The sequence below is a fragment of the Cololabis saira genome, chromosome 10 (genome assembly GCF_033807715.1).
Source record: "Cololabis saira isolate AMF1-May2022 chromosome 10, fColSai1.1, whole genome shotgun sequence".
Taxonomy (NCBI): Eukaryota; Metazoa; Chordata; class Actinopteri; order Beloniformes; family Belonidae; genus Cololabis; species Cololabis saira.
The window spans coordinates 34206845-34230945 of NC_084596.1; the positions used below are offsets into that span (position 1 = coordinate 34206845).

At 40.0% G+C, this 24101-nt stretch overlaps 2 protein-coding genes across 2 annotated transcripts; one reads left to right on the top strand and one right to left on the bottom strand.

Annotated features, from left to right (window-relative positions):
• The first annotated feature begins 255 nt into the window (after positions 1 to 255).
• On the top strand, positions 256 to 8728 carry LOC133452946 (uncharacterized). Its single transcript, XM_061732714.1, has 7 exons — positions 256 to 514; positions 4752 to 4896; positions 4977 to 5072; positions 6149 to 6293; positions 6373 to 6518; positions 6610 to 6749; positions 8222 to 8728. Exons 1-7 carry the CDS (start codon positions 415 to 417, stop codon positions 8365 to 8367), a joined length of 918 nt encoding a protein of 305 aa, XP_061588698.1. The 5' UTR covers positions 256 to 414; the 3' UTR covers positions 8368 to 8728.
• Positions 8729 to 10302: 1574 nt separating this feature from the next.
• Positions 10303 to 23452, bottom strand: rnf2 (ring finger protein 2). The gene is made up of 9 exons (XM_061732712.1): positions 23390 to 23452; positions 16573 to 16669; positions 15912 to 16072; positions 15322 to 15404; positions 14696 to 14828; positions 14523 to 14622; positions 14268 to 14440; positions 12636 to 12825; positions 10303 to 11019 (listed from the first exon to the last, which is right to left on the bottom strand). The coding sequence occupies exons 2-9, from the start codon at positions 16657 to 16659 to the stop codon at positions 10918 to 10920; spliced, it is 1029 nt and encodes a 342-aa protein (XP_061588696.1). The 5' UTR covers positions 16660 to 16669; positions 23390 to 23452; the 3' UTR covers positions 10303 to 10917.
• Positions 23453 to 24101: the final 649 nt, after the last annotated feature.

Here is a 24101-nt window from a genome sequence, read left to right on the forward strand (position 1 = left end):
GATAGGATAAAATTCATGTATGATTTACTTTCCTCATATATCATATATTGTAGTCAAGTCATTTTTTAGCAAATCATTATTTATAATGTGTTTTTTGTTCATTCACATTCAAATAATTTCGGATAACCCCTCTTATTTTGAAAACACTGTAGCATAGCGATTACCGTAATTTCAACAGCAAAGCCGCACAGACATTTCAAATAGATCGTTTTGAAAAACGCGTGCTGGCGGACGGCGGTGCGATTCAACCTCGCAATTACCTGACAGCACTTGAACGCAGCACATGCCCGCACCGCGGCATACGCCCAAGTGCGTGTTTGTCCGTCTGACAGCTGAGACACAAGGAGCCAGCAGGACCAGCAGGACATTTACACCGAGCCAGCAGGGCAACACATTTACACCTCTCTGGCTAACATGAAGGACAGGAGCTGGTCCCGGATCTTCGTGATCGTGCTGTGTGCTCTGGTGTTTATCACCGTGCTGGTGGTGAACGCGCTGGCCGGAGCGGGCAAAGGTGAGCCCTCAGATCTGGGTTTATGTCTTGTTTTTTATGTTTGCATGAAATATCTCCTATATTGTACTCTTTATTTTTTTTTTGCCCCAGAGAAATCAAACATTACACTTGAAGACGGCCGGATGTGTTTTCTAGCAGAACATTGTCTGCGGTTACGCAACGCTGTTTGCAGCTGCGTGTTGTTGTTGTCTCGGGAAGTTAAGCTTGAATTATGGTCCCGCGTTAAATCGACGGCGTACCCTACGACGTATGGAATGCGGCGACGCGCTCCGTACCGTGCGCGTCACCGCGTACCTTACGCCGTGGGTTCTGCGTTGGTGTAACGCGGAACCATAAATCAGCCTTTATTTCTGACGAGACGATCAAGTTCCGCTGATAAATTAGTTTCCTTGTTTTTAAGGGAAATGATTTTCACTTTGGCAGTAAGCAAATCTGTGCAAAAGGTTAAGACCTCTGTTTTCCTGAGATGATTACTTTTGTTGTTTAATGGTAAAAGTGAATCAATCAATAAAACAGTTGGAAAGATTATAACTTTATTAGGCCTAGGATACTTTTTTTTTTTAAATGGCAAAATTATTACAGTGGACGGAATTTGATTAACGTCGATCGAGGGTTTTTTTTGTTTGTTTAATTATTTTGTTTTTGCTAAAGGAAGCGAGTAAACAATGTTTTTGGTGTCCCTGAATCTCGAGGAAACAATGAAGATCATATATGTGTCATACAGAGAACCCCCCTCCCGGATCAAGTTACACCTGAAACAAATTACATAATTTCATGTCAGACCGAGATGTATTTTTATCATCATTAGGTCTAATTAAACAAAAACAGCACAGGTGTGTTACTAGGTAATTTTCACCTGAGCTGATCTATAACTGGGGAGGTAAAAACATGCACCCAGATGTACATTTTAACAACATTGTCTGAATGTAAAGTCGTAGTTTTAGGTGTGTTTTATTTAGATGATCATATTTCTTATAGGCCACATTCAGTAAAGACGCTTCAGAGGGGAAAACCTATGGAGGATTTTTTGTGCCAAAATTAAATAAATAAATACATCATTAATTAATTAAAATGGGAATGAAATATATCATTCATTAATTAAATGTGTCATTAATTAATTAAAATTAGAATGAAATATGTCATTAATTAATTAAAATCCAATTCATTTTAAGTAAAAATATATAGGCTATTTATTATTTCAGCATTTAATTAATTAATGAAACACTTAATTAATGATTTCGTGTTACGTGTGAATCATGAAATGTAAAACTGCATTTAATTAATTAATGACACATTTAATTAATGATTTCGTGTTGCTGAATCATGAAATGTAAATGTAAAACTGTCAGTTTCACTCGTCAAACTCAGTGGGCGGGGCTAACGCAAATCCAGCAAAGGAAGCAGAGGAACTTCCTCTGCTTTACACGCTACATGCTCGGGGTCAGCAGGTCCTGCTTACACATACTCTGCAAGGTCGAAGATATCGCTCACCAAGTCTCTACAAAGTTCACGAAAATCCTCCGAACTCACAGCTGCCATGTTTAGAAAATCCAAAGCAGTGGATTCCACTAGATTTGCGTTAGCTCCGCCCACTGAGTTTGACGAGTGAAACTGACAGTTTTACATTTACATTTCATGATTCAGCAACACGAAATCATTAATTAAATGTGTCATTAATTAATTAAATGCAGTTTTACATTTCATGATTCACACGTAACACGAAATCATTAATTAAATGTGTCATTAATTAATTAAATGCTGAAACAATAAATATATATTTTTACTTAAAATGAATTGTATTTTATTTAATTAATGACATATTTCATTCTAATTTTAATTAATTAATGACACATTTAATTAATTAATTATATATTTCATTCCCATTTTAATTAATTAATGATGTATTTATTTACTTAATTTTGGCACAAAAAATCCTCCATAAAAACCTACCTCCAGCCATTTTTACTTTTACTGAGAAAGCTTTAGTTACGGCCCTTTTTGGGAATAAAGAGATGCGGCACTAACATAATATAAGGTTATAAGTGTGCATGCAGTCATCATCTAAACGAAGAAAGTAGGAACAAGAACACATGAAACACCATTGTCTGGAAGAGTGTATAAATGTAACTTTGTTGGGTAAACGTCCACATCTGAAACGTGATTTCTCAACACGTGTATGAGACGTTCAAAGACCCTGCGACTCGTCCGAGATGTTCTGTGTTGAAAACACACTGATTAATATCAGTTTCAAAGGGGTACCGTGGATGCATAGTCGATGATAGTTGTGGACATTTGTAGTTTATACAATCCCAATATCTTTCCCTTTGATAAACTCGAGAGAGAAGTGAGGATTTCCGATAGATCTAGAAAATGCGCGCTCCCGCGAAGGGGATGCGTTTCTCGGCATAACTGATCCCAGATGGAAACTTCTCCTTCCTCAACGTCACGGCCTGTTGTAGTTACAAGCACAGAGAGCAGTAAACATAAAAAGCTTGAGTTTAGCTGATTGACTTTGGCTTTTTAAATTATTTAATATTTTGTGCCATTTTGTTGTCAAAATGTTATTGAAACCAGCAACAACTTTTCCTGTGCTGAGATTATGATTTATTCTCCCATGATATGAGGATGTTTGAACTATGAGAAGGATATTTATTTTGCCTCTCTGTGCTGGATGTAGCGGTCAGAGGTCTCGCCTGATTTTCTTCCCTCCTTTAAAACAGAAAGTTTTGTAAAAATTGAGACGTGGCTTATTCCTAAGGAGGTTAAAAGGTCATTCCAGTGCATTTTAGAGCATCAAGGACACTTTAAACCAGGTCCAGTTCAAAAACCATGAAACTTAGACTTCTCAAACCTGGATTAGGCTGGATCTTTTAGAGAGTTTGTTGTTTGTGAAACCTTTATTTTGTTAGTGGAAATGGAAAGAAAAAAGGCGATTTCCCTTCTTTATTATGTAACAGTGATACCACTAAAGACGCCTCAAATAAAAAACCTTAATGTTTAGACTGCTGAGAGGTTAATTCAGTAATATTTCACTTATCCCAAAGGGGATTTAGATGCTGTAGTAACTTTTATTATTTATGGTCTGGCGGGGCAGCAAGGATCTTGTGTATTAGATCTGAAGAGCCTCTGACTGAGGACACTGTTGTTGACTACCGTCTTGTAAAGTGGTTGCTAAGGGTGGTCTGTTTTATTTTTCATGTTATGAAGCAATCTTTCCATGCACAGTCGGCTCTAGAGGCTCCAAACAGATCCAGTCTACTTTATCAGTTTGTTCAGTTTCTCTAAGTCTCTGGCTCTGATGCTGTTCTCCCAGCAGATGTGTGCAGATGTGACTGAACTCCCAGCATCAGATTTATAGAAGATCACTGCAGAAGCATCACTAACTACATGGACATTCTCACAAACTGGTCTGTTTGTCAGGTAGTCAGTAATCCAGGTGATTATGGAGGCATCCACCTGTGTCTTGTGGAGTTTCTAATGTAGTAATGCAGGCTGGAGGTGGAAGATGAGACAACTGAGATGTGACAGGGCAACTGTGGGTCAAGGGAGGATGGGGGGTCTGTTTGGCTGGAGGCAGGAGAGGAGGATGCTGGGATTGTTTCTAAACCGAACCTGCTGAAGAACGTGTTAAGTTTATTGGCTCTTCATCCATGACCACACATTTCTGCTGGAGCTTGTTGTCTCTGATCTGGATTTTCACTTGTTTTTGTACTGACATCAATAATTCTCTGTCTCCCTCCCTGAAGGCTCTTTATTTCTTGTCGAGGAGATCTTTCTGGTCTCTGGTGATCCAGGGTTTTTTATAGTGGAAGCTCCTCACTGTCCTGGTGGGGATGATGTTGTCCTCACTTCATCTCACATTCTTTTCCTAATTTAAGTCTAATATTAAGCTCCAGATTTTGTTTTTATAGACATGTAATGTAAAATATGACACTTCCTCCAATAACGGTGAAACATAATGCTGATTTGAGACTCAGACGGATGGTGAACCCATCTGATCAGATTTTCTGTGTGGTTCGTTTGGATTCCTCGACTGCAGAGAAAGTTGGTCTAAAATGTCACGATATGTTGTAGCATTGAGGTCAGTAATGTTCTTCCGAGTGTTCAGGGTCAGGTTTGTGGCAAACCCGACCTGAACACCATCCAGCTCCTCTCGGCTGAACTAAAACGACGGTGGCATCCCAGCAGCGTCTGAGGTCACAAGTGGACGTCACTGACCACTAGTGTTTGTTTCCAGGTCCTTTCCATTCCAGTACCGGCAACATCTCGGGCAGGTATGAGACGGACATCACCCCCGCCGGCTGGACCTTCTCCATCTGGGGAGTCATCTACACCTGGCTGAGCCTGATCGTGATTTACATAACTTCATATGTCTGTAGAGGGTGAGCAGGCGTAACAGCCGTCCTCCGTTCACCGTGCCGCATCAGCGGGATGGAACTGACACTTCTCTTCCTGTGAACAGATCCTGGGCCCAGTATCTCCTGCCCTTCGCCTTTTACTTCTGCTGGCTGTCCAGCATGCTGCTGAACATGACGTGGCTGCTGCTGTGGGACTGGGAGTACGTCCGTTTCTTCTAAAAAGAGTTTGAACATGTTCCTGGTGTTAAACAAACCACCGTAGGGCGGTTTTAGACGGAATCAAAAAAAAAAACATGGCGGACATTTCTTATTTTTTTTAGTGAATAAAATCAATATTTTGAGTTAGTTTCTGCATAAAAATGCATTTTGATTACATTTCTAGCGAGAAATATATATTTTACTTTCATAATATTCACTCAGTGAATGTACATAATCACTAGTTTGCCTGTTGTTGCGAAGTCTTTTTCAAATCTCGCCAGAATAAAGGCTAATATATGGTTCCACGTTACACCAACGCAGAGCCTGCGGCGACGTGCGCCGGACGCCGTACCCTATGCCGTAGGCTCTGCGTCGATTTAACGCTGAACCATAAATCAGCTCCCGAGCCGGCAGGAAGAAATTCCGAAATTTTTGGAGCAAATTTCTTAACAGGCGTAGCTACAACTGTTAGATTTCATCTATTAAACCAACATTTATCTTCCTAAATGATTTATTTCAGCCAGCGGTAATTCTCAACAGAGCTGGTGGTTTTTCCCCGGGACGACGGTGCAGGTTGACCCGGCCGTGAGCTGCTGCTGCGCCCCGGGGCCGGCGGCTCTTCTCATCGCCGAAAACATCAGATCAAATTTCTTAACAGGCGTTATTTGGATAAACTGAGCCCAGGTTGGGGATCTTAATGGTTACTTTTACGCCTGAAAAAATATTAAAACTTAATAAAGTGGCATATTAACAGCGCTACAGCTGAAATTAAAACAGCTTTTGGCTCTCAGCTTCCTGATTTTAGGGGTGGTGCTGAAAGTAGGAGTAGGGAGAGTATTAGGACAGGGCCCTGGGAAGATTTCAAGTGCCCTAAAATCTGTCCCTTCTTTTTTAGGGCTAGTGGTAGTGAGGGAGGGCTAGTGGTAGAAAGTAGGGGGTGTATTGGGATTGGCCCTTAGCCTTGGCTCTGTACGGGGGTTCATATTCAGTCAGCTCCTAGTCAGGTGTCCAGGTTTAATACAAAGTTACCCAGAGATGATAAGTAGTCATGGTGCTTTGTCTTTGCTCTGTCCTGCAGGATGATGCTGGCAGCTCTGGCCGTGCTGGTGATGATCGTCATCGCCAACGTCAGCACCTTGTGTTTCTGCTGCTTTGCCACAGACTACTATGGGATGTGGCTGAAGGCGTACCACAAGAAGGATCTGCGCTTCCTCCAGATCCTGGTAGGGAGTCGTGAGTGTGCTCTCACGTGTGCCGTGTCAGTGTTGGTCCGTTATTTATTCACGTGGTCATCATATCTAGGTCCAGAATGGTCTGGCCGTCTACACCACATGGACCTGCGTCGCCTCTCTGATCAACTTTGCACTGGTTCTCAACCTGTGGGGGGTTGAGAAGACCACGGCAGCAACCGCCTCCCTCTGCATCTTGTTTGGAGAGCTGATCGCATGGTAAGCGCTCGTCGCATCGGGGGAAATGACCAGCGTTGTGAGTTTCATCTTTCATCGTGCAGCTTGTTGATGCTGACTTGTGTCGGTGCAGGTTCATCCTGGAGAACTGGGCGCTGGACCGCTGGGTGCGTAACATCGTCACGGTCTACCCAGTGGTGATCGTAGCTCTGGTGGGAATACTCTACAAAAAGCTCAACATGGCTGACCTAACTCCAAACTGCATTTTTATGAGTAAGTTTGATGTCCTATATTTTTTTTATTAAAGCCAAACTTTAAATCCAAACATGGACCTATTAAATTCCAGTCTCACGTAAATCCAAGCAGAGTTTATTTTTGTTCCTGCCACTGTACGGCCCAAGGAGAGTTAGGGTGAAGGACACGGTGAAACAATAGAGCTGGCTCACATCCACATGCAGCAGGAGCTTCAGCTGTAAACTGCATAATTATATCATCACCTGTTAGCTAATATCATGCTACTATGTCCATGTACGCTACTGTTTTCAGGCCAGGAATTCTTATTTTGCCTCCCAAAAGATGGAAGTTAAGAGCAAAGAAAACACATTTTTGTAATGGTTTACATTCAACTGATCTTTTGCATCACAGACATTTATTTCTTTTTTTTTTTTTATTACCTTTTTGTTTTTATTGCTACCCTTGCTCTTATTTGACCGTTTTCTTCATTTTATGTGTTAAAACTTTTTACTTTGACATTATTCCAGTTTTATTTCTTTGTAAACCAGTTTAATCTGTACTTGTCAGTGCTTAGCATCTATCTGTCTTAATACCTATCCATCTTTGCATCTCTTCTTAGCATCAATCTTTTTAGCATCTATCACTGAATGCTGGACTTTAGAGCTTCCTTAACTCCTAATTACAGCCGATCACCTATTTCTTTATTTATCTAGCATAAATCCAGATACCCATCTTAAACCTCTGACTGTATTATTTAATTCATTATGTAAATTTGTGTTACGTTGTCCTTTCAGAACACATCATTGTTTTATGTTTGATTCATTGAACTGGTTGCAACCCAAATCTCGACGGCAATTTCACTGGCTTCAGTTCCTTTTTAAATGTGTTTATTTTCACTGTCCTCTATATTTAAAAGAAGTCATGATTCTATATAACTCTCCATACTCACTCAGACATATCAATTTTCCTTTTTTCTTTGTTCCTAGAATTTTAAAAGATCATTTTATTTTAAAGCTCAATCAGATTGGAATTTTTGCGTTCTATTACCTCTTTTCATTGTTTTAAGTTGTCATTATATTCTCATCTTAAAACAAATTGCCTATGTTTTTAATTTATTTATGGATTTTTTTGTCCTTTTTTCTATTTATTTATTTTTCTTTTCTCTCTGTTCTGTTATATTTATCTCATTGTTTTGGTTATTCAATTGGTCTATTTTGTTACTAGATTTATGTGGGTAGGGGTTGTGTGTGGGAGGGGGTGAGCAAGATGTCTGTACTGTAATGTGATATATTGTAATGTTGGGACCCCCTTGAAAATTAGATGTTACATCTCAAGGGGAATAAATTCTAAATATAAATGGAGTATTAATTACAGCAACAGCAACCCATGATGTCAGAACATAATTTTAATTTCTAGTAATAAAAGATCATGTGGGTGTTTTTTCTTAACAAATGTAAACCTGTAACTGTGATCACCTTAAACACTGTCCCCCTGTCTTGTCTTGTCCCCAGTTGTGCAGCTGGTGGTGGCCTGCATCCTGTGTATTTCACGATTTTGTACGGTGATCTGGAGCAACAGATGGCGACCCCTGCACTCTCCTGGCTCTGCCCGGCTGATGGTGTCGCCTCTGGATGGCAGCAAATTCAGGCTCCTTTGAGGGGAATTCCTCTCCTCCCACTCCAGTCATTAAAACCTTAACCCAGGCCCTGTCTGCGGTGCATATTCACACCAGCTACAGCTACATTTAAAAATATATCCCAGCTTTCAACTAAGCCTCTGCCTTTTATAAAAGTACCTGTAAAACATTGGTAATAACTGCAGTTGTTTCCTTGGAAGAACAATAATGGACACGATTGTTACCGCTGCTGACATCTGAAGTTCTTTCTGCATCTGATTTAAACAGTTTTACACGTATGAAGAGTGTAATTCCTTTTGCAGTATTATATCTTTATTATAATCATTTAATAGTCTTATTTGCAGTTTTACATGTTGGATTTACCAAATAAAGCACTTTTTTCACGAAATTCAGTACTGAAAAGTTTGATTACTGCGTTTCTCTTCTGCATTTCTGCTTCACCCCGTTTTGCATCGTCATTTAATTATAACGCAGCCCTACAGTTACGATCCACATTCCTCTCACATTGGGACAAAAGTCCACAAATGTTGCCCCTCCTGTCCTCCTGTACCCTTCACATGGGTGCGTCTGGACAGGTCGAGGTCGCTTTGGGTCATTTTTCATTTTAAAAAGACTCGAGTCTAAACATTGCTCAGTATACATGTCTCGCTAAATAAGATCCAACTTTGACTGACTGAAGTCTGCCCTGGATGACATACGAAGGCTTTACCCTAAAAACATGGCCTCAGGTCAACTACAAAGTAATTACAAGTTTTTAATTTAATTTGTGAACTTGTTGAAGCAAGTCAATTAAATTTTAAATCCAGGGAACCATTAAGTTTAGTTTCCGTTTCAAGGAGCTACGCTCAGAAGGAATGCTCTCGGTTTTTTCATGTTAATCTAAGATCTGGTTAATATCCCTCTGTTTCCTTCAGTAATTAGGTTAGGTCCTTGATACAGAAATAAAAAGTAATGTTAATGTTTGACCGAAGCCATGGCAACAGATGGTTATGATCATGAGACGAGATTATATTGATGTGGCTGCCCTTTGGGAGGATGACTAGGTGTTTAAATGAACCAAGAGTCAGTGTTGGTATCCTCACACCTACACAAATGTGACACTACCTGTTGATCAGGACCGATCACAACCTCAGCAGCCTTTGGACACTGATCCAGTCACTCAGCTGCCAAAGTGATGCGTCTCCAACCCAACCCTGTTGATTCCTGCAACTATGATGACAGAGACCAGCTGGAAAACGGACTTGGGTACACCTGAGATCCCTTCAGCCGTGTGGGTCCTGACAACCAGCTCGTTGACTTCCTGGGGTCTGGTACTAAACTATCATGACTTATCTGCACCAGACTGGAAACTAGTGGAGCTGAAACATGATCCATCAGCTGTCATCTCTATAAACCCCGCCCCTGGAGTTATTCAAGGTGAGTTATGCTCAAAGAAAACACAAGCTTATAGATTGCTGCGTGGACGTACGGACAGGCGGCAGGTCCATTGAATGTGGTCGTTAGCAAATTGTCAGGTTTCCGAGCCGCTTCACCTTGCTCTCTGACAAAGCTGAACTGTTTTGCATTCAGATCCCTCAGTTAGCTCCACGGAGAATAAAACAAATGTTTATAATAATTCTTCTCTAACAAAAGACCACTTTCTGGTTTTATTTCAAAGATTACAGGGACATGGGGAAAATGAAACAAACATATGTATGATATAGATACACTTGGACCGCCTACTGCTCATCAAAGCAGCCACGCCGTCTGAACGCACCTCGAGACGTCCGACACGTCGAGGTCTTCAGCGTGGATCGGCCCAACTCACACCCCGAAACTCCCCATGAAAGTTGAAACATTCAGACCGCGGAGGATAGATCACCGGAGACCGATAGATCCCCGGAGACCCATCTCTCCGACTCTCACTGCACTAATCATGTGGTGGAAGAACGACACATCCAGATGGGTGCATGGAAATCAACAATGCAAATCATGACTTTTATAAAACACTGCATATCCTGTCTTAAAAGTCAAAATGTGTACCTTCATACAGTTCAGATGCATTATTACACATGGGCATGTACAGATGGAAAGCACAGAAACATACAATATGTCTATGTTGGGGCACCGGGTGCTCACCGTAGCACTTCAATATCGTCTTTGTGTCACATTTTAACATTTATATCCCAAATTTTGGACAATGCTCATATGTTCTTTAGAAAACAACAAAACAAATCAAACTGTCAACACAACATAAAGGATCCCTGGTGGAGAGCCAATCAACCAGAACATTTTCAACTGGAAAACAGTTAATTTAAACTAAAAATGAGGCCTGGAGAAAGTCGCCGTCACAGGCCCAGTCTGATCTGCTACTGTCTACTGAGACAAAGAGAGACACAGAGGACGATATAAAGAATATAAAACAGTCCCCCCCCCCCCACCCCCGTTCTGAAGAAGTCCTTCTGTAGTTTCGCTCCAGCTCCTTGATCTCCGTCAGACACACATCTCCCTCCTCTTCTCTGTTTGCACAGGTGTCCATCTGTTTACGTCCAGCTGATGAGTATCTGTGAAGACGCATGTTCTTCTGTGTGTTTACTTGTGTTCTTTGGTCGGGGCAAAATACAGCTCCATGGGCTTGTTGACCTTCCAGTACTTTTCACTGACCAGCTCCAGGGAGAAGGACCCGTTCAGGACCTGGGAACAAAGGTCAGCAGCTTCAGCATCGCCTAACGGCTCAAAATAGGGCAGCTAGAATTACTCTTAACTGTTCTTATAGATCTAGTGTTGACCGAATGCATTCTTGTCTCAGTTGGCTGAAGGTGAATCATAGGTTATCTACCAGTTTATTATTTATTCAAAACATTATTCATAGCAGGCATCCCACTGCCTTCTAAAATCAGATTAGTTATAGTGCAGATGTTCATCATTACAGTACCAGAGCTTCAACTCAGCGTCAACTTACATTACCAAGACCAAGAACTAATTCAATGAAAAACACTGTTGTATATAGAGCAATTTCATCATGAAACACTCTTCCTTTAAATATTAGGAGCATTCCAAACAAGAAATCATTCAAAAAACATGTTAAGTCATCTTTTAGATTGGAGAGTTAGTGTTATGTTATCATTTTGGGAACTGTGATTTATTCTTTTCCTTTTCCCCTTTTCTTAATTGCAATTGGATCTGTGTATGTTTTGTAACTGGAAGTGTATGTTATTGTGTATTGTTGTTTATATTGTACTTTTTAAATAGGACCCCAGGAAGACTAGCCTGGTGGTAAACATAAACATAAACATAAACATCTGACCCAGCATCAAACACAATTAACCTCAACAGCATCTGCGGTGATTACGTGCCTAATTAATTTATGGGAGCTTCTGCTATTATAGAAAAAATATATATCAAGTTAAGATGTATTAAAATGTATCAAATGTAGCTCATTAAAGACTGTTATTCTACTAAATCTGAAGGGAAGTTCCCCGATTTTGCCCTTCAGAAGAATAATAGCATCTCTGCAGACCCCTACCACCCGGGACACAGTCTGTTTGAACTCCTCCTCTCTGGACGGCGCTACAGAGCACTGGACGCCAAAACCTCCAGACTCAGAGACAGTTTCTTCCCCCAAGCTGTTGCTCTGATCAACTCTCATCACTCATAGTAATCAATCACTGTGCAATAATAATAATAATAATAACCACAATCATATGCTGTAACAATGCACCTTTCAATAACCATGTCTACCTCATACTGCTGCACATTTCCCTTTTTTTTTCTTTTTTAAAAAAAAAAAAAAAATTGTATATATGTTAAGAGCTGTCATTTGCCTATTGCCTATTTACTGTAGAGTGAGCAAAAAACAGTCAAATTCCATGTCTTGTTTGACCTGACTCGACCAAATAAACATGATTCTGATTCTAAAACAGTTGGCTGGTGTTTACTTTGTCCACCCGCCAATTCCCTTATTTTCTAGTAAAAAGGATGTTTTTTCCCCTGACTGCTGCAAAATACAGCTCAGTGGTGAAACCGGTGGACCAAATAATAGTCCAGAAAACGATATTCCCACCGTCCAAATGTTCTCTCGGTCATCTAAAAATTCATATTTACATTAAGAGACTACTGTATAAAGTTATTAAATTGTAAGTGGTCATTTTTATTTCTGCATATTTATCAGAACAACAGATGCACAAGCACTTTCCTTTTTGTTTATAACTTCTGAGATCAAATTCTGACAAGTTATTGTCACTAAGGTATCCATTTGTCTCCAGGACTGTGCGAGCAGGGGATGCCGTTCTCTGTGCACGTGTACTCACAGTGAACTGGTTGGCAGCGGTTGGTATGTAGATGGTGTACTGTTTCTCTGACGCTGCTTCCACGTTAACAGGACTGGCCTCGGCGTTTCTTCTCAGCTCCTCCAGAGCCAGTCGGACAGCCAGGTATTTTGAGAGGTGATCCACTGTAGCGTTTCCAGATGTTTTAATATAGCGGGGAACAAACTCCACGCTGCAATGACGGTCGAGAGGAGAAAATACACAGAAATTAAAATGCGTGCTTATCAGATGTTCGTGCACCAACTGCAGCAGCTCAGTTTCGAGACAGCTGCGGTTTTTATGACCCCAGCTGTCCAAGCTGTGGTCGACTTTACCTATTCACGATCCACTGTACGTGCACAAGTCAATGATATCCAGCACAAGCGCTGCCAGAGCTGAAGCGAGGAGTCTGCACATACTTGGGCTGTGACCTGCAGAGCATCGCCACTAGCCTGTGAGGAGCAGGCCGGCGGGTCATCGTCGCAGCTCGGGCAGCGCTGAATTCATGTCAGCGATATTTGAAATGAGGATGTTTTGGACAGATTTGATCAGAATTAGGGCTGCAGCTATCGAATATTTTAGTAATCGAGTACCGTATTCTACTGAAAATTCCATCGATTAATCGAGTAATCGGATAAAACATAATTTTGTTTAGTTAAAGAGTAATTATAAATATACATAAGATGTTAGATGTTAATTGACATCATTAAGACTAAATTATATAATACAGTAGGTTCATGGCTGTGCATTTAAAAACCCTGAACTTACACCAGTTGACCAAATTCACTGCCTTCACTCAAAAAACTAAGGATCTTACCAAGAAATGCTCTTATTTCTAACCTAAAAATGCCATTACACCTGATAACACACATAACTTAAAAGGTTAGGTGTTTTTCCCACATGTTTCAATTGAACTTTCATTTGTGTCAAGCTAATTTTAAGTTCTAGTTAAGTTTTAAGTTAAAGTATAAGATTTTTAGTTTTGGCAGTGTTCAAAATACAATTATGAGACCTGCTGTATTGGAGCACATTAGGCACCAGCGCTACTTGTTTTATCCATGAATGACTACAGAGCTAAAATTGAAAACTACCCAGTTAGCTTTATTACGTTTTTATTTTTCTGACATTTTCTGCCTTTTCTTTTAGTTAAAACTGTAGCGGGAACAGATGTTTAGAGGAACCTGTGTATGTACCGGGTTAGAGGGGGAACATATAGGAGAACGGACCAGAAGAATATAGCGTGGATTGAAAATAAAAGTTAAGCACTGAGCTACATGTGTCTCCATCTGGGCCATTGCAGACTGCCTGAGCATGAAATGTTACAAAAATCAAACCGCCTCTTTCTTCTTCCTTTACGTGCGCGGCGTCAGCGCGCTGTGCCGCATTAAATGTAGTCCGGGTGAAATACCTGCTTTGAGCTGCAAAATTAAACGATTCCTCGAGGCAGAGAAAATTCCTCGACCATTTTTTGTAATCGAATTATTCGAGGAATCTTTTAAGGCCTAATCAGAATGAATATAAAGTGCTCTGTAGAAGGGGGAGAGCACTCTTCAGAACTACTTTTGAAGCTCCACCCATTGGTCATCCAGGACTCCCTACAGTCTATGGTTACAACATAGCACACGGTGCAACTACCTGTTGTGACCGTCGTCCTTCTCCATCAGGGTGGGATGTGGCCGAAACACCAGTTCGATTTCACTGGCACCTCCATCAATCACAGAGTCCCCGCCCCCGTTCTCAGCAGCATTGTCCATGTCCAAACCACTGTCGTCGCTCATCTTGGTGCGTTTGATGCTCGGGCCCGCCTCCTGGGAAACACATCAGAGGATGATTTTTACATGATGCATGTGTGTACAATGTGTGTGTGATTTGCTCCGCACCACGACCTACCTGGTTACTGTGGACGGAGGCGTTGCTACAGTGGGAGGAGTCGCCGTTATCTTCAGCTCCACTGCCATTCTCCACCGTGTGTCTCTTGCCACGCTGCAGTCTGAGAGAGCAAACAGAAGGTGATTCCTCCTCCAACGGAGGTTGATCTGTTATGATCGTGCATCTGTACTCACCTGGTCATCGCCTGTATCTTCAGCCCCTCCTCTATGCTGTGGGACAGCGCTTGCTGATTGTTGTGTTTGCTTATTCGGGCCAAGACTCTCTCCTGGTGGGCCTCATACTCGTCACGGCTGGGATAAATCTTACCTGAAAGGGTGTAATAAGTGCATAAGTCTCAGGTGCAACATGCACACATTCTCTGCAGCTCCCAAGTCAAATGGGAATAAATACCATCACTCTGGGCAGTAGTTTACTACTCCTCTTGGCCTGACTGTGTAAAATGATGCTTCCACTCAGACACTAGGTCAGTGACATTTCCATAAAAACTTTTAAAAGGTGTTATTTCAACTCTCACTAAAGAGAGTTAAAACACAAGTTTTTCTACCTAGTTGCTCGGGTACAAGTACGTATGTTAAGTCCATTTATAACGAGTAATTCAGAAACAATGAGCCATGGAAGTGTCTGCTGAGCAGTTTCACTCACATTCCTAGGGTTTCTAGGAACAGCAGCAATCATTTTCAGGGAAAATGTGTGAGTAGAGTGAGAGCAGAGAATGAATGATTATCTATACTGCTTAGATCTCATGAGCAGAGAGATAAAAACAACACATGACACCATCAACAGGACACTGTTTACTTACTAATTAGAGCGTCAAAATTCGGGTCTGGACGCAGTGACCTCTTTGACACGAGCTTCTTACGACAGGTGGGACACTCTTTGTTACTGGAAGACAGGAGGGAGGAACAAACATGGCAGTCACCCGTAAAAGCAGAAGGTCGGTGGTGTCAGAGCAAGATACTGGAGGCCATGAAGCCCAGATGTGCTGACCAGGACGAGTTCATGCATCTCAGAGTAAATGTACTGCATGCCTACGAATTATATGGCTCGCTTTTTGTAAAAGAATAAATGGAAACAAATGTTAATAATCTAGGTAAGGTATTTAAGAAAAAAAAAGTAGGAAGCTTTCTTAACATTCTTTGAAGTCTGGGCTAAAATGATCCTTATGCAGAGTTTTGAACGTTTTCTTGTTCCCTTTAGTCCACACAAGACATGAGGCACTTTCTTCTCAATCTAGTTTAAACTCATGCGATGGAGAAAGTAGAAGTTAAGTTACCGTTTCATCCGCATCACACACTCGGCTGGTGTCACAGCACTGGACTAACGTAAACCTAAACACAGCTCGAGGGCTGGGAAGCTATTTTATGGCTTCTTGTTTACGTGAAAACTCACCCGGATCTTAACGCGGTGATGATACAATCAGCACAGAAGCGGTGCAGACATTCTTTGGTCGTCATCGTGTTCTTCAACATATCCAGACAAATGGGACACATGAGCTCGCTGTGCAAGGATCTGGGGGACACTGCTATCTCCAAGCCATCCGTTATTGCCTCCTGTGACAGATCCAGATGTAGGTTATTGTAAACAAATGTATCCATGTGCTATGGTATGCAAACAAAAGAGTGCCTTTTGCAGGCCTAGAGCATTTACAACATCAAAACAGCAGCCGTTTTGCATATAACAAATATCTGGCAGAGGAGGGGTTAAAAAAAACAACAAAAGGTGCATTTTCAGTTAAGCCTACTGCTGTTTGTTGATTGTAATGAGGTTTATTGAGGCCAAAAAGAAAACAAATGACCATAATTACATACCTCCACCTTGGCTCTTGCCTTGGTGGAGAAATTACAACAAGAACTATGAGGGGCAGCAGGTGACGGCTCATATACTCTTGGTATCACACACAAATCACCCCTTTTTATATTTTGTCAAATGGCATAATATCATTTTTGGTGAAGAAAAATCAATTGAGGCCTAAAAAGGAATTGAAAGTGAAAGTGCAAACAAATCCATCACAAAAGCAATGAAAGTGATTGAGGTGAAGGACGTGGCTCACCTGTGGTGTTCGCTGTAGTTCATACAGACTCAGCTCCCAGGTCTTACTGAGGGGCTGAACCCCGTTGGTCTGAACTGTCTGAGTCATGACTGCAACACTGGAAGAGAGAGTCCAAAAACACAAGAGAAACATTCACGGTGAAAATCTGAGCTTTTTGGTTGCAAATTAATGATGATGATATGTATTTTCCCACCATGAAACTCACTTTGTAACTCCTGTGTAAAATGGTACATTAATAGTATTTATAGTACAACTTGCTCATGTATTGTTTAAATCTCGTTAATGACCTGAAGCACTTATACACCACAACCCAGTCAGTCAGTTCTTTCCTAGACTCCACTTTTTTCCCCTCTATATTGACATGAAGATGAATGCATCATGGGAAACGTGGGGTTCAGGGTCTGACCCTATGGCACTTCGAGATGTCAACTGTTGCAATAAGGTTTCAAACAGTGGAGCCAGCACTAATCTGGCCAGAATCGACACACAAGTCGTGTTTCCACGACTGCAAAAGAAAAGTGAAAATCTGAATTTGCAGTAAAAGGTGGCGCTGCAGGAGGACAGCGTTTTTGTTTTCATGGGCGTAACTCTCCTACTTCTCTCTCCGCATCTCATCCTGCGAGACCCATCCTCAAAACAGTGAAAAAGAAGATCTCAACTTTGAAAAAGATGGACAGAAACCTCTTTAGTCTTTGACAAATGACTGCTATTGCTGCCGTTGTGAAAGTAAAACAGAAGAAGCAGCGGATGATCATTAAAATGGTTACTCAGAGGCAAAGCCCTTGTGTAATGCAGTAATGACTAATGATTAGGTAGCGTTATAGCACAAATACACCATATTAATGAGGCCAAAAACAGCTGGACACTAGATTTTGATGGCTTTAGATTGACCGACTATATCATTTCCTGTGCTGCCAGAGATGTGGAAATGTGCAAAACGTATTTCCATTACACTTTTGTGTTACACTGGATTATCTACATGCCTAAAAAACTGACTGGTGAAAGCGTAAAAAGGTTTGTGTGATATTTGGGAGTTTTTCTTTTGAGTAGGAGGCATTACAGGTTTTTCTTTGTGATATTTAGGTTCCGCACAAATCTTGGGGTAATGGAAACGCGAGACACGATTGGTGGTTTCCTCCCATTAAAGAAAGTGACAACGGTCCGGAATAACTTGAAACTGACAAAAATGATAAGCAATAATAATCAACACAAAATCAAGTAAGGCGTTGCTGTTGAATTGTGGCTCCACAAGATAATTTAAAAACAAATACTGAACAGCACTCATGATGGACCTTCAACTAAAGTCTTGAGACCTCATTGTACCTGCAGAGATTCAAGACCCCCGGTACCAGATGCAGCAAAGCAGCTCCACAACAGAACCGAGGCTCCCAGCTGCAGCTGCAGTCTTCTTGTCATTAAGCTGACGGGACTTCCTGGGAATCCCAGTCTCGCTTTTTTATGATTGGCTTTCAACAGGAAAGTCCTCCAGTTTGGCTCAAGCAGCAACTGATGGTGCGATCAGACCTCGGAGTTCACCTTGAACCTCTTTGGAAGTCGTTCTGAGCTCCTGAATAACCGTTTCTATCCTCTGTCCTTTCAAACTATCAGTAATCTTCCTTCAGGGAGGTTGGCTCCAGCCCCATGGACCATAAACCTCTGAATTAAATGTCCAACTGTAGTCACAGGAACAGGAAGATGGAGATGGTCTTCGAGTTTTCACCTTCAACATGGTTGTCTAGAGGTTTCTTTCCGATCTCCCCAGTCAGCTCCCTCCTTCGTGTTCAACAAAGATCTGTGCTGCTCAGAGCCAGAGACATTTTTTACGACAACTCTTCTTGTTTTCCAACAGCAAAGGTTCGTTAGAGGGTTTGAAATCATGGATTCAAGCAGAGGCAGGGAGACGGCAGCCTGTGTCTCCTCACACAGCCCTGTTCTATAAATAGATCAGACGCCAGCACTTCTGATTGATGGGTGGAGCTCATAGAGCACAATTAATGTGTTTTTGTGTTTCATATAATAACCATCCTCCAGAAAAGCTTAACTATGTCTGTCCATGTCCATGAGCCGCTCCATGACCATGAGTTAGCTCCAGTGTTGTGACGTTAGTGTTCCTTCCAGTCAGGCAGACATGCTTAGCCGACTACAACGGGTCTAATCCCTGCTTGCGGCGAGCCAAGTGGCCGCAGGTCCTAGCGGAGCTCTCCTTATGTTATGCTCGTTTCAGCTCTGGCACGGCTCCATTTGGATATGCTTTCAGTAGCAACACCTCAAATGAGGACTTTTGGACAGATTTGATAAGAATAAATATGCCAATAATCTCCATTTCCATCACAGGTTAGCATAAACTAAGCCAGCCAAGTTAAAATGGCTAACTATTGTCTAATTGCCATATGAGCTCGGTCCAGTCCTGGACGGCTTCCCAGACCTCTTCTTTCCACCCATTTGCAATATGGCGCTATAGAGTACGAGGAAAAGGAGACTTCAAAAGTGCTCTTTGTATGACGTCACAGGGAGTTGTCCAGCTCTTCTTATACAGTCTATGGTATACTCAAATGATAAATGTAACAGAGATCAACATAAACCAGATACATCTGTTAGTGTAAAACAACAGGTTAAAAACAGATACCCTACAATGTCATCGCATCTAGAGATTTAGTCAGGCTTTCTTCAACATTTAATTGCCTTCTTTCTAGGAATGGGTGATATTTTACCGTTCACGATATACCGTCAAAAAAATTCCCTACGGTAAGAATTTGTCATCTCGCGGTAAAAACGATAAATTCCTGTTGATGAAGTTTTTGTGTAACAAACATGGCGGAAGGAGCTCGTTGTTAAACGAGGCTCCAGCTCCGTTATGTGGAACTGGTTTGGATTTAAAAAGAGAGACGAGGAGCAAACATCATCTATTATGTGCAGAGTCTGCAAAAACAGAAGGAAGTGGTTGTTACATTTTGATTTAACGTTTGACTATTACGAAAAAAATTGCAATAGTATCTAATTTGTGGCATGTTCCAACCACAGGTTAATTTGCACATTTTATTTATATTAGAAGAGGTCATCACTGATAGGGTTTTATTTTCAGTGAACTTTTATTTATTTGTCCTGTTTCTTTATTTATCAGGTTGTATTTTTTTCTACTTTGTGATTTTATAAGCTAAGAAAACTTGAAGGACAAGGTACTTTTGCTTATTTTGCTTACGTTATCCCACTGTTTAAGCCATACAGTTTGAATAAATGTTGAATCTGTTCTTACATTTCAAATTTGTTTCATTTGAGTCATTACAGTTTTGCAGTACAGGTGTACTAATTTAATTGGTTTTTATCAATTCAATTTAATTGGTGTAGTTAAGCAGCATTTAGTATTCTTTTAGAGCAATGATTTGGGGGCTCCAAAGACTGAATGCGGTGATAGATTTATAGTTAAAAAGGTGGAGTTGAATTGGTATATTTTCTATCGTCATTTTTATCGTTATCGGGATAAATGCCAGAAATTATCACGATACATTTTTTAGTCCATACCGCCCATCCCTACTTCTTTCTAGGAAAAACACTGGAGAGAGATGAAGACAGAGCTCAAGACATGAGGCCTGAGAAGAGGGAGAGGCAGTACAAGTCACCAGCCGGAGGAGTGAAGGAGAAGGAGGTAACAGGCAGACAGTTACACCAGATTATCATAGCTCCAAGTGTTAGGCCCCACAAACACGAGAATAAATATTGTCAAATCTGTTGTTTATCCACACACATGACCAGGGTTTTAACAGTCCTAAAAGCAAAAACAAAAAAGCCAAAACAGGTTGATGAGTTAAAAATAAATAACTCATAATGCCACCTTTGTGTTTTCAAAAGAAAACAAACCAAAATGCAACTTTTATGAAAACTGTTTCATAGTTCTGCCAGTAATCCAGCCTTAGCAGGGGCTAGATGCGAATACAACAACAATGGGGGATTAAAGGCTTGTAATTGTGCTGCAGAAGCTACTGAGCCAATTAATTCAGCTACAGAAAAATATATGCAACATAGATCCACCAGTGAATTAATCTTGTGTTCAGCGGCTGCACACAGATGCACATGCTCCATGCCGCTTTCTCCATTTTGGTGTATTTACATAGCAGCCAAGATATAGCACCTTATAATATCAAATCAATTCAACTAATGACGATTCAATAGTCACCAATATAAAGGACTCAGATTCGGTTCCGTAGCAGGCACATCATATCAAGCCATAAGAAACTAAAATATCTCACCATTTTATTTCTGCTTTCAACTAGACAGTTACATGACAAAAGATCTGTTCCTTTAATAAAAACTAGACAACAATATTTTAATTTATATCTACAGTACTGGATTGTTCATCATTAAATCATTCTCTAATACACCCCCATTCAAACCTGGCACATATATTTTATGTTTTCATAGGCTCAACGTAAATAAAACAAGCAGTACTGTAGGTGTTATACACACTAGGGCTGGGCAATTAATTGATTTCATCAAGTTGTGCGAATGTATAGATTGTGGTAATGTTTGAAAAAATTTAAATCAGTTTTTATTTCAATCTGCATAATTATAACATGGCACAGCCACTACTTCTAGCAGCTTCTGTGGATCTGTTTCATCTCCCTTCACAGTTCTCTTCAGGTGCAGACAAATCCACACCTGGAAGTGACTTGTGTTCACGGCCGCCAGTGTCGGCCAATCACTGTCTAGGACAGCAGCACAATTTTCCTGCCAAGAAGACCTGATACAAAGACATACAGATATAGGAGGTGTTTCACATCACTAAAATAGCGCTCATTAACAGTCAAAAAGCCTTAATACAACCAACCCCAAGGATTATATTGCTTATTATTATAATTTATTGCTCATTTATATGATTATTATTCATTTTGAGTAAATTAAACTTTAATGACTTGACTATTACAAGGAATTCCATCCATGTATGCATTTTTAAAAAGGAAAAATAAATTTAAAATCGAAACTCCTATGTGGTGTTAAAAAAAGAATTACCGGTATACTAATTACCAATAAAATATCAGATTTTATTTTAAGGGGGTATTGCCCAGCCTTGCTGTACCCAATATGTTGTAGTAAATTCAATATCAGAGGCTGCAGCAGCTGCGTCTCCATGTGCTGGTGACAGAAACAGAAAGTGGGGGGTGGAAGCAATTAACCACGTCGCGTTGTTTAGGACAAATTTCCATATGTTTCCAATGAGGGAAAAATTTAAATTTAAATCAATAATAGATACAAACTTTAAACTTTCTTTAATATCGATATACTTAATTTAATTCATGTGTATCAATATCTACCTGTGCCAATAAACAAAACACAGATTGCTCTAACAAATTAATTATATTATATAAAAAAGGTTCACTACTGTAGATCAATTTGTTGTTTTTTTTTTTAGATATGTACATTTATTAATAAATGTAGATATATAGATGTATATTATATGTTTTTTTAATTACCATACAGTACAAACAACAACCAAAGACAACATCGAGTTACAATGATATGTATCTAGGTTTGTGCGTGTGTGTAAATAATATAATGAAAGTAAATAAATAAATCAAGAATATTAATTTGAACAATAAATAAATATATAATTCTCGTGCTATATTATATCACACTACATGATAAATATCTATTTATTATGTAGTGTGATATAATATAGCACGATATAATATAAAGTAATATATGTAATACTATAATAGCATATAATAATATCTTAAAATAACATAATAATTTTTAGAATATTATAACATATAACAAAATGATATCACCATACTACAGGACTGTCTAAGAAAATTAGAATATTGTGATCAAGTTCTTTATTTTCTGTAATGCAATTAAAAAAACAAAAATGTCATACATTCTGGATTCATTACAAACATTACATTACATTACAAATCAACTGAAATATTGCAAGCCTTTTATTATTTTAATATTGCTGATTATGGCTTACAGTTTAAGATTAAGATTCCCAGAATATTCTAATTTTTTGAGATAGGATATTTGAGTTTTCTTAATCTGTAAGCCATGATCAGCAATATTAAAATAATAAAAGGCTTGCAATATTTCAGTTGATTTGTAATGAATCCAGAATGTATGATATTTTTGTTTTTGTAATTGCATTACAGAAAATCACAATATTCTTTTCTGAGACAGTCCTGTATAATATATAACAATATAATAATACTATAATATAACATCCCATGAGATCTCATAACATAATAATACACTATAAAACAATATATCTCAATAATGCCAAGAAAAATTATTAGAGTTAGAATTGGTAATATATCTATTGCAATGACTGAAGATGGGTCCACTACTGTAGACCTATCGTTTGTGAGGAATTCAACCCCACGACAGCTTCACTATCAATCCAGAAGTGAATAAAGAGATATTAACCGTGTGTTGTGACCAGCAGGTAGATAAACATGGTGTATCAGCTGCAGTCACGGATCCAGCTCCAGGGCCAGGGCTAACGGCTACTGGGCTATTCCCCTCACTCAGAAACACTAAATACAACACCCGAAACCCCAGCTGGACACAGGGAACAAACCCAGTCACGTAGGTTTAAAACACCAACACACACGAGCTAACATGTGCAGCATAGCACCGTAGAGGTGAATGTGATCCGTCGCTGTAACAAAACAACAGATAATGAGCGACTGCAGCAGTCCCGAGCCGAGCTACGAGCCTGGCCATCCTCACGCTTTACATTTCAGCAAACAAATGACATCTACACACAAATCTGAGGCTCCAAAGTGAATCCCGTGTTGTGCGTATGAAATACTATTGTTTGTGTACTTACATTTTCCGTTGAGAGTGCGGGCCGACCGAGACAGCGCGTTCCAGCGACAGTAATGTGGCTAACGCAAGAGGCGCGGTGCACCCTGGGAAATGGAGTCTTTATGTTGGAGGGTCCGGGGGGCCCGAGGCAGTGGCGTATCCAGGACATTTTTACTGGGGTGGCCAAGATGGGACACAGAGCCAGACTGGGGTGGCCATACCGGGAGAACCTTTTTCATTTATTCTTTATTTCATTAAAAAAAAACAAAAAAAAAAAACAATCCAATACAAATACAAATGTTCTTAAATTGTGAATGAAAAGGGAGCAGAAAGAAGAAGAATCTTATCTGATCTGCCCCCATAAATTAAAAAAACAAAAAAACAAAAAAAAACCACAACAACTAAGTGAATAAAAAACTAAACTAAGATAATGGGTATGTCAATCAACCTTTATGAATGGCATGTGATCAAAATGTGTAAATATCGCATTGCTTTGCATCAACATCTACACATACAGTATGTATAATAACTGAATTCTATTCTCATGTTAGCATTCATTGAATTGTCAGACTGTTGTTTTGACATTTGACAGTTTTCTATTCCTCTTCCATTTCAACCTATTATGGTAGTTACACATTTTCCGAGCCATTCTCATTGTAGAACATTAAAGTCCTCAACAAAATCAATCTGCCGATAATATCAGGTATAATGTATAATCATTAAAAAATGATACA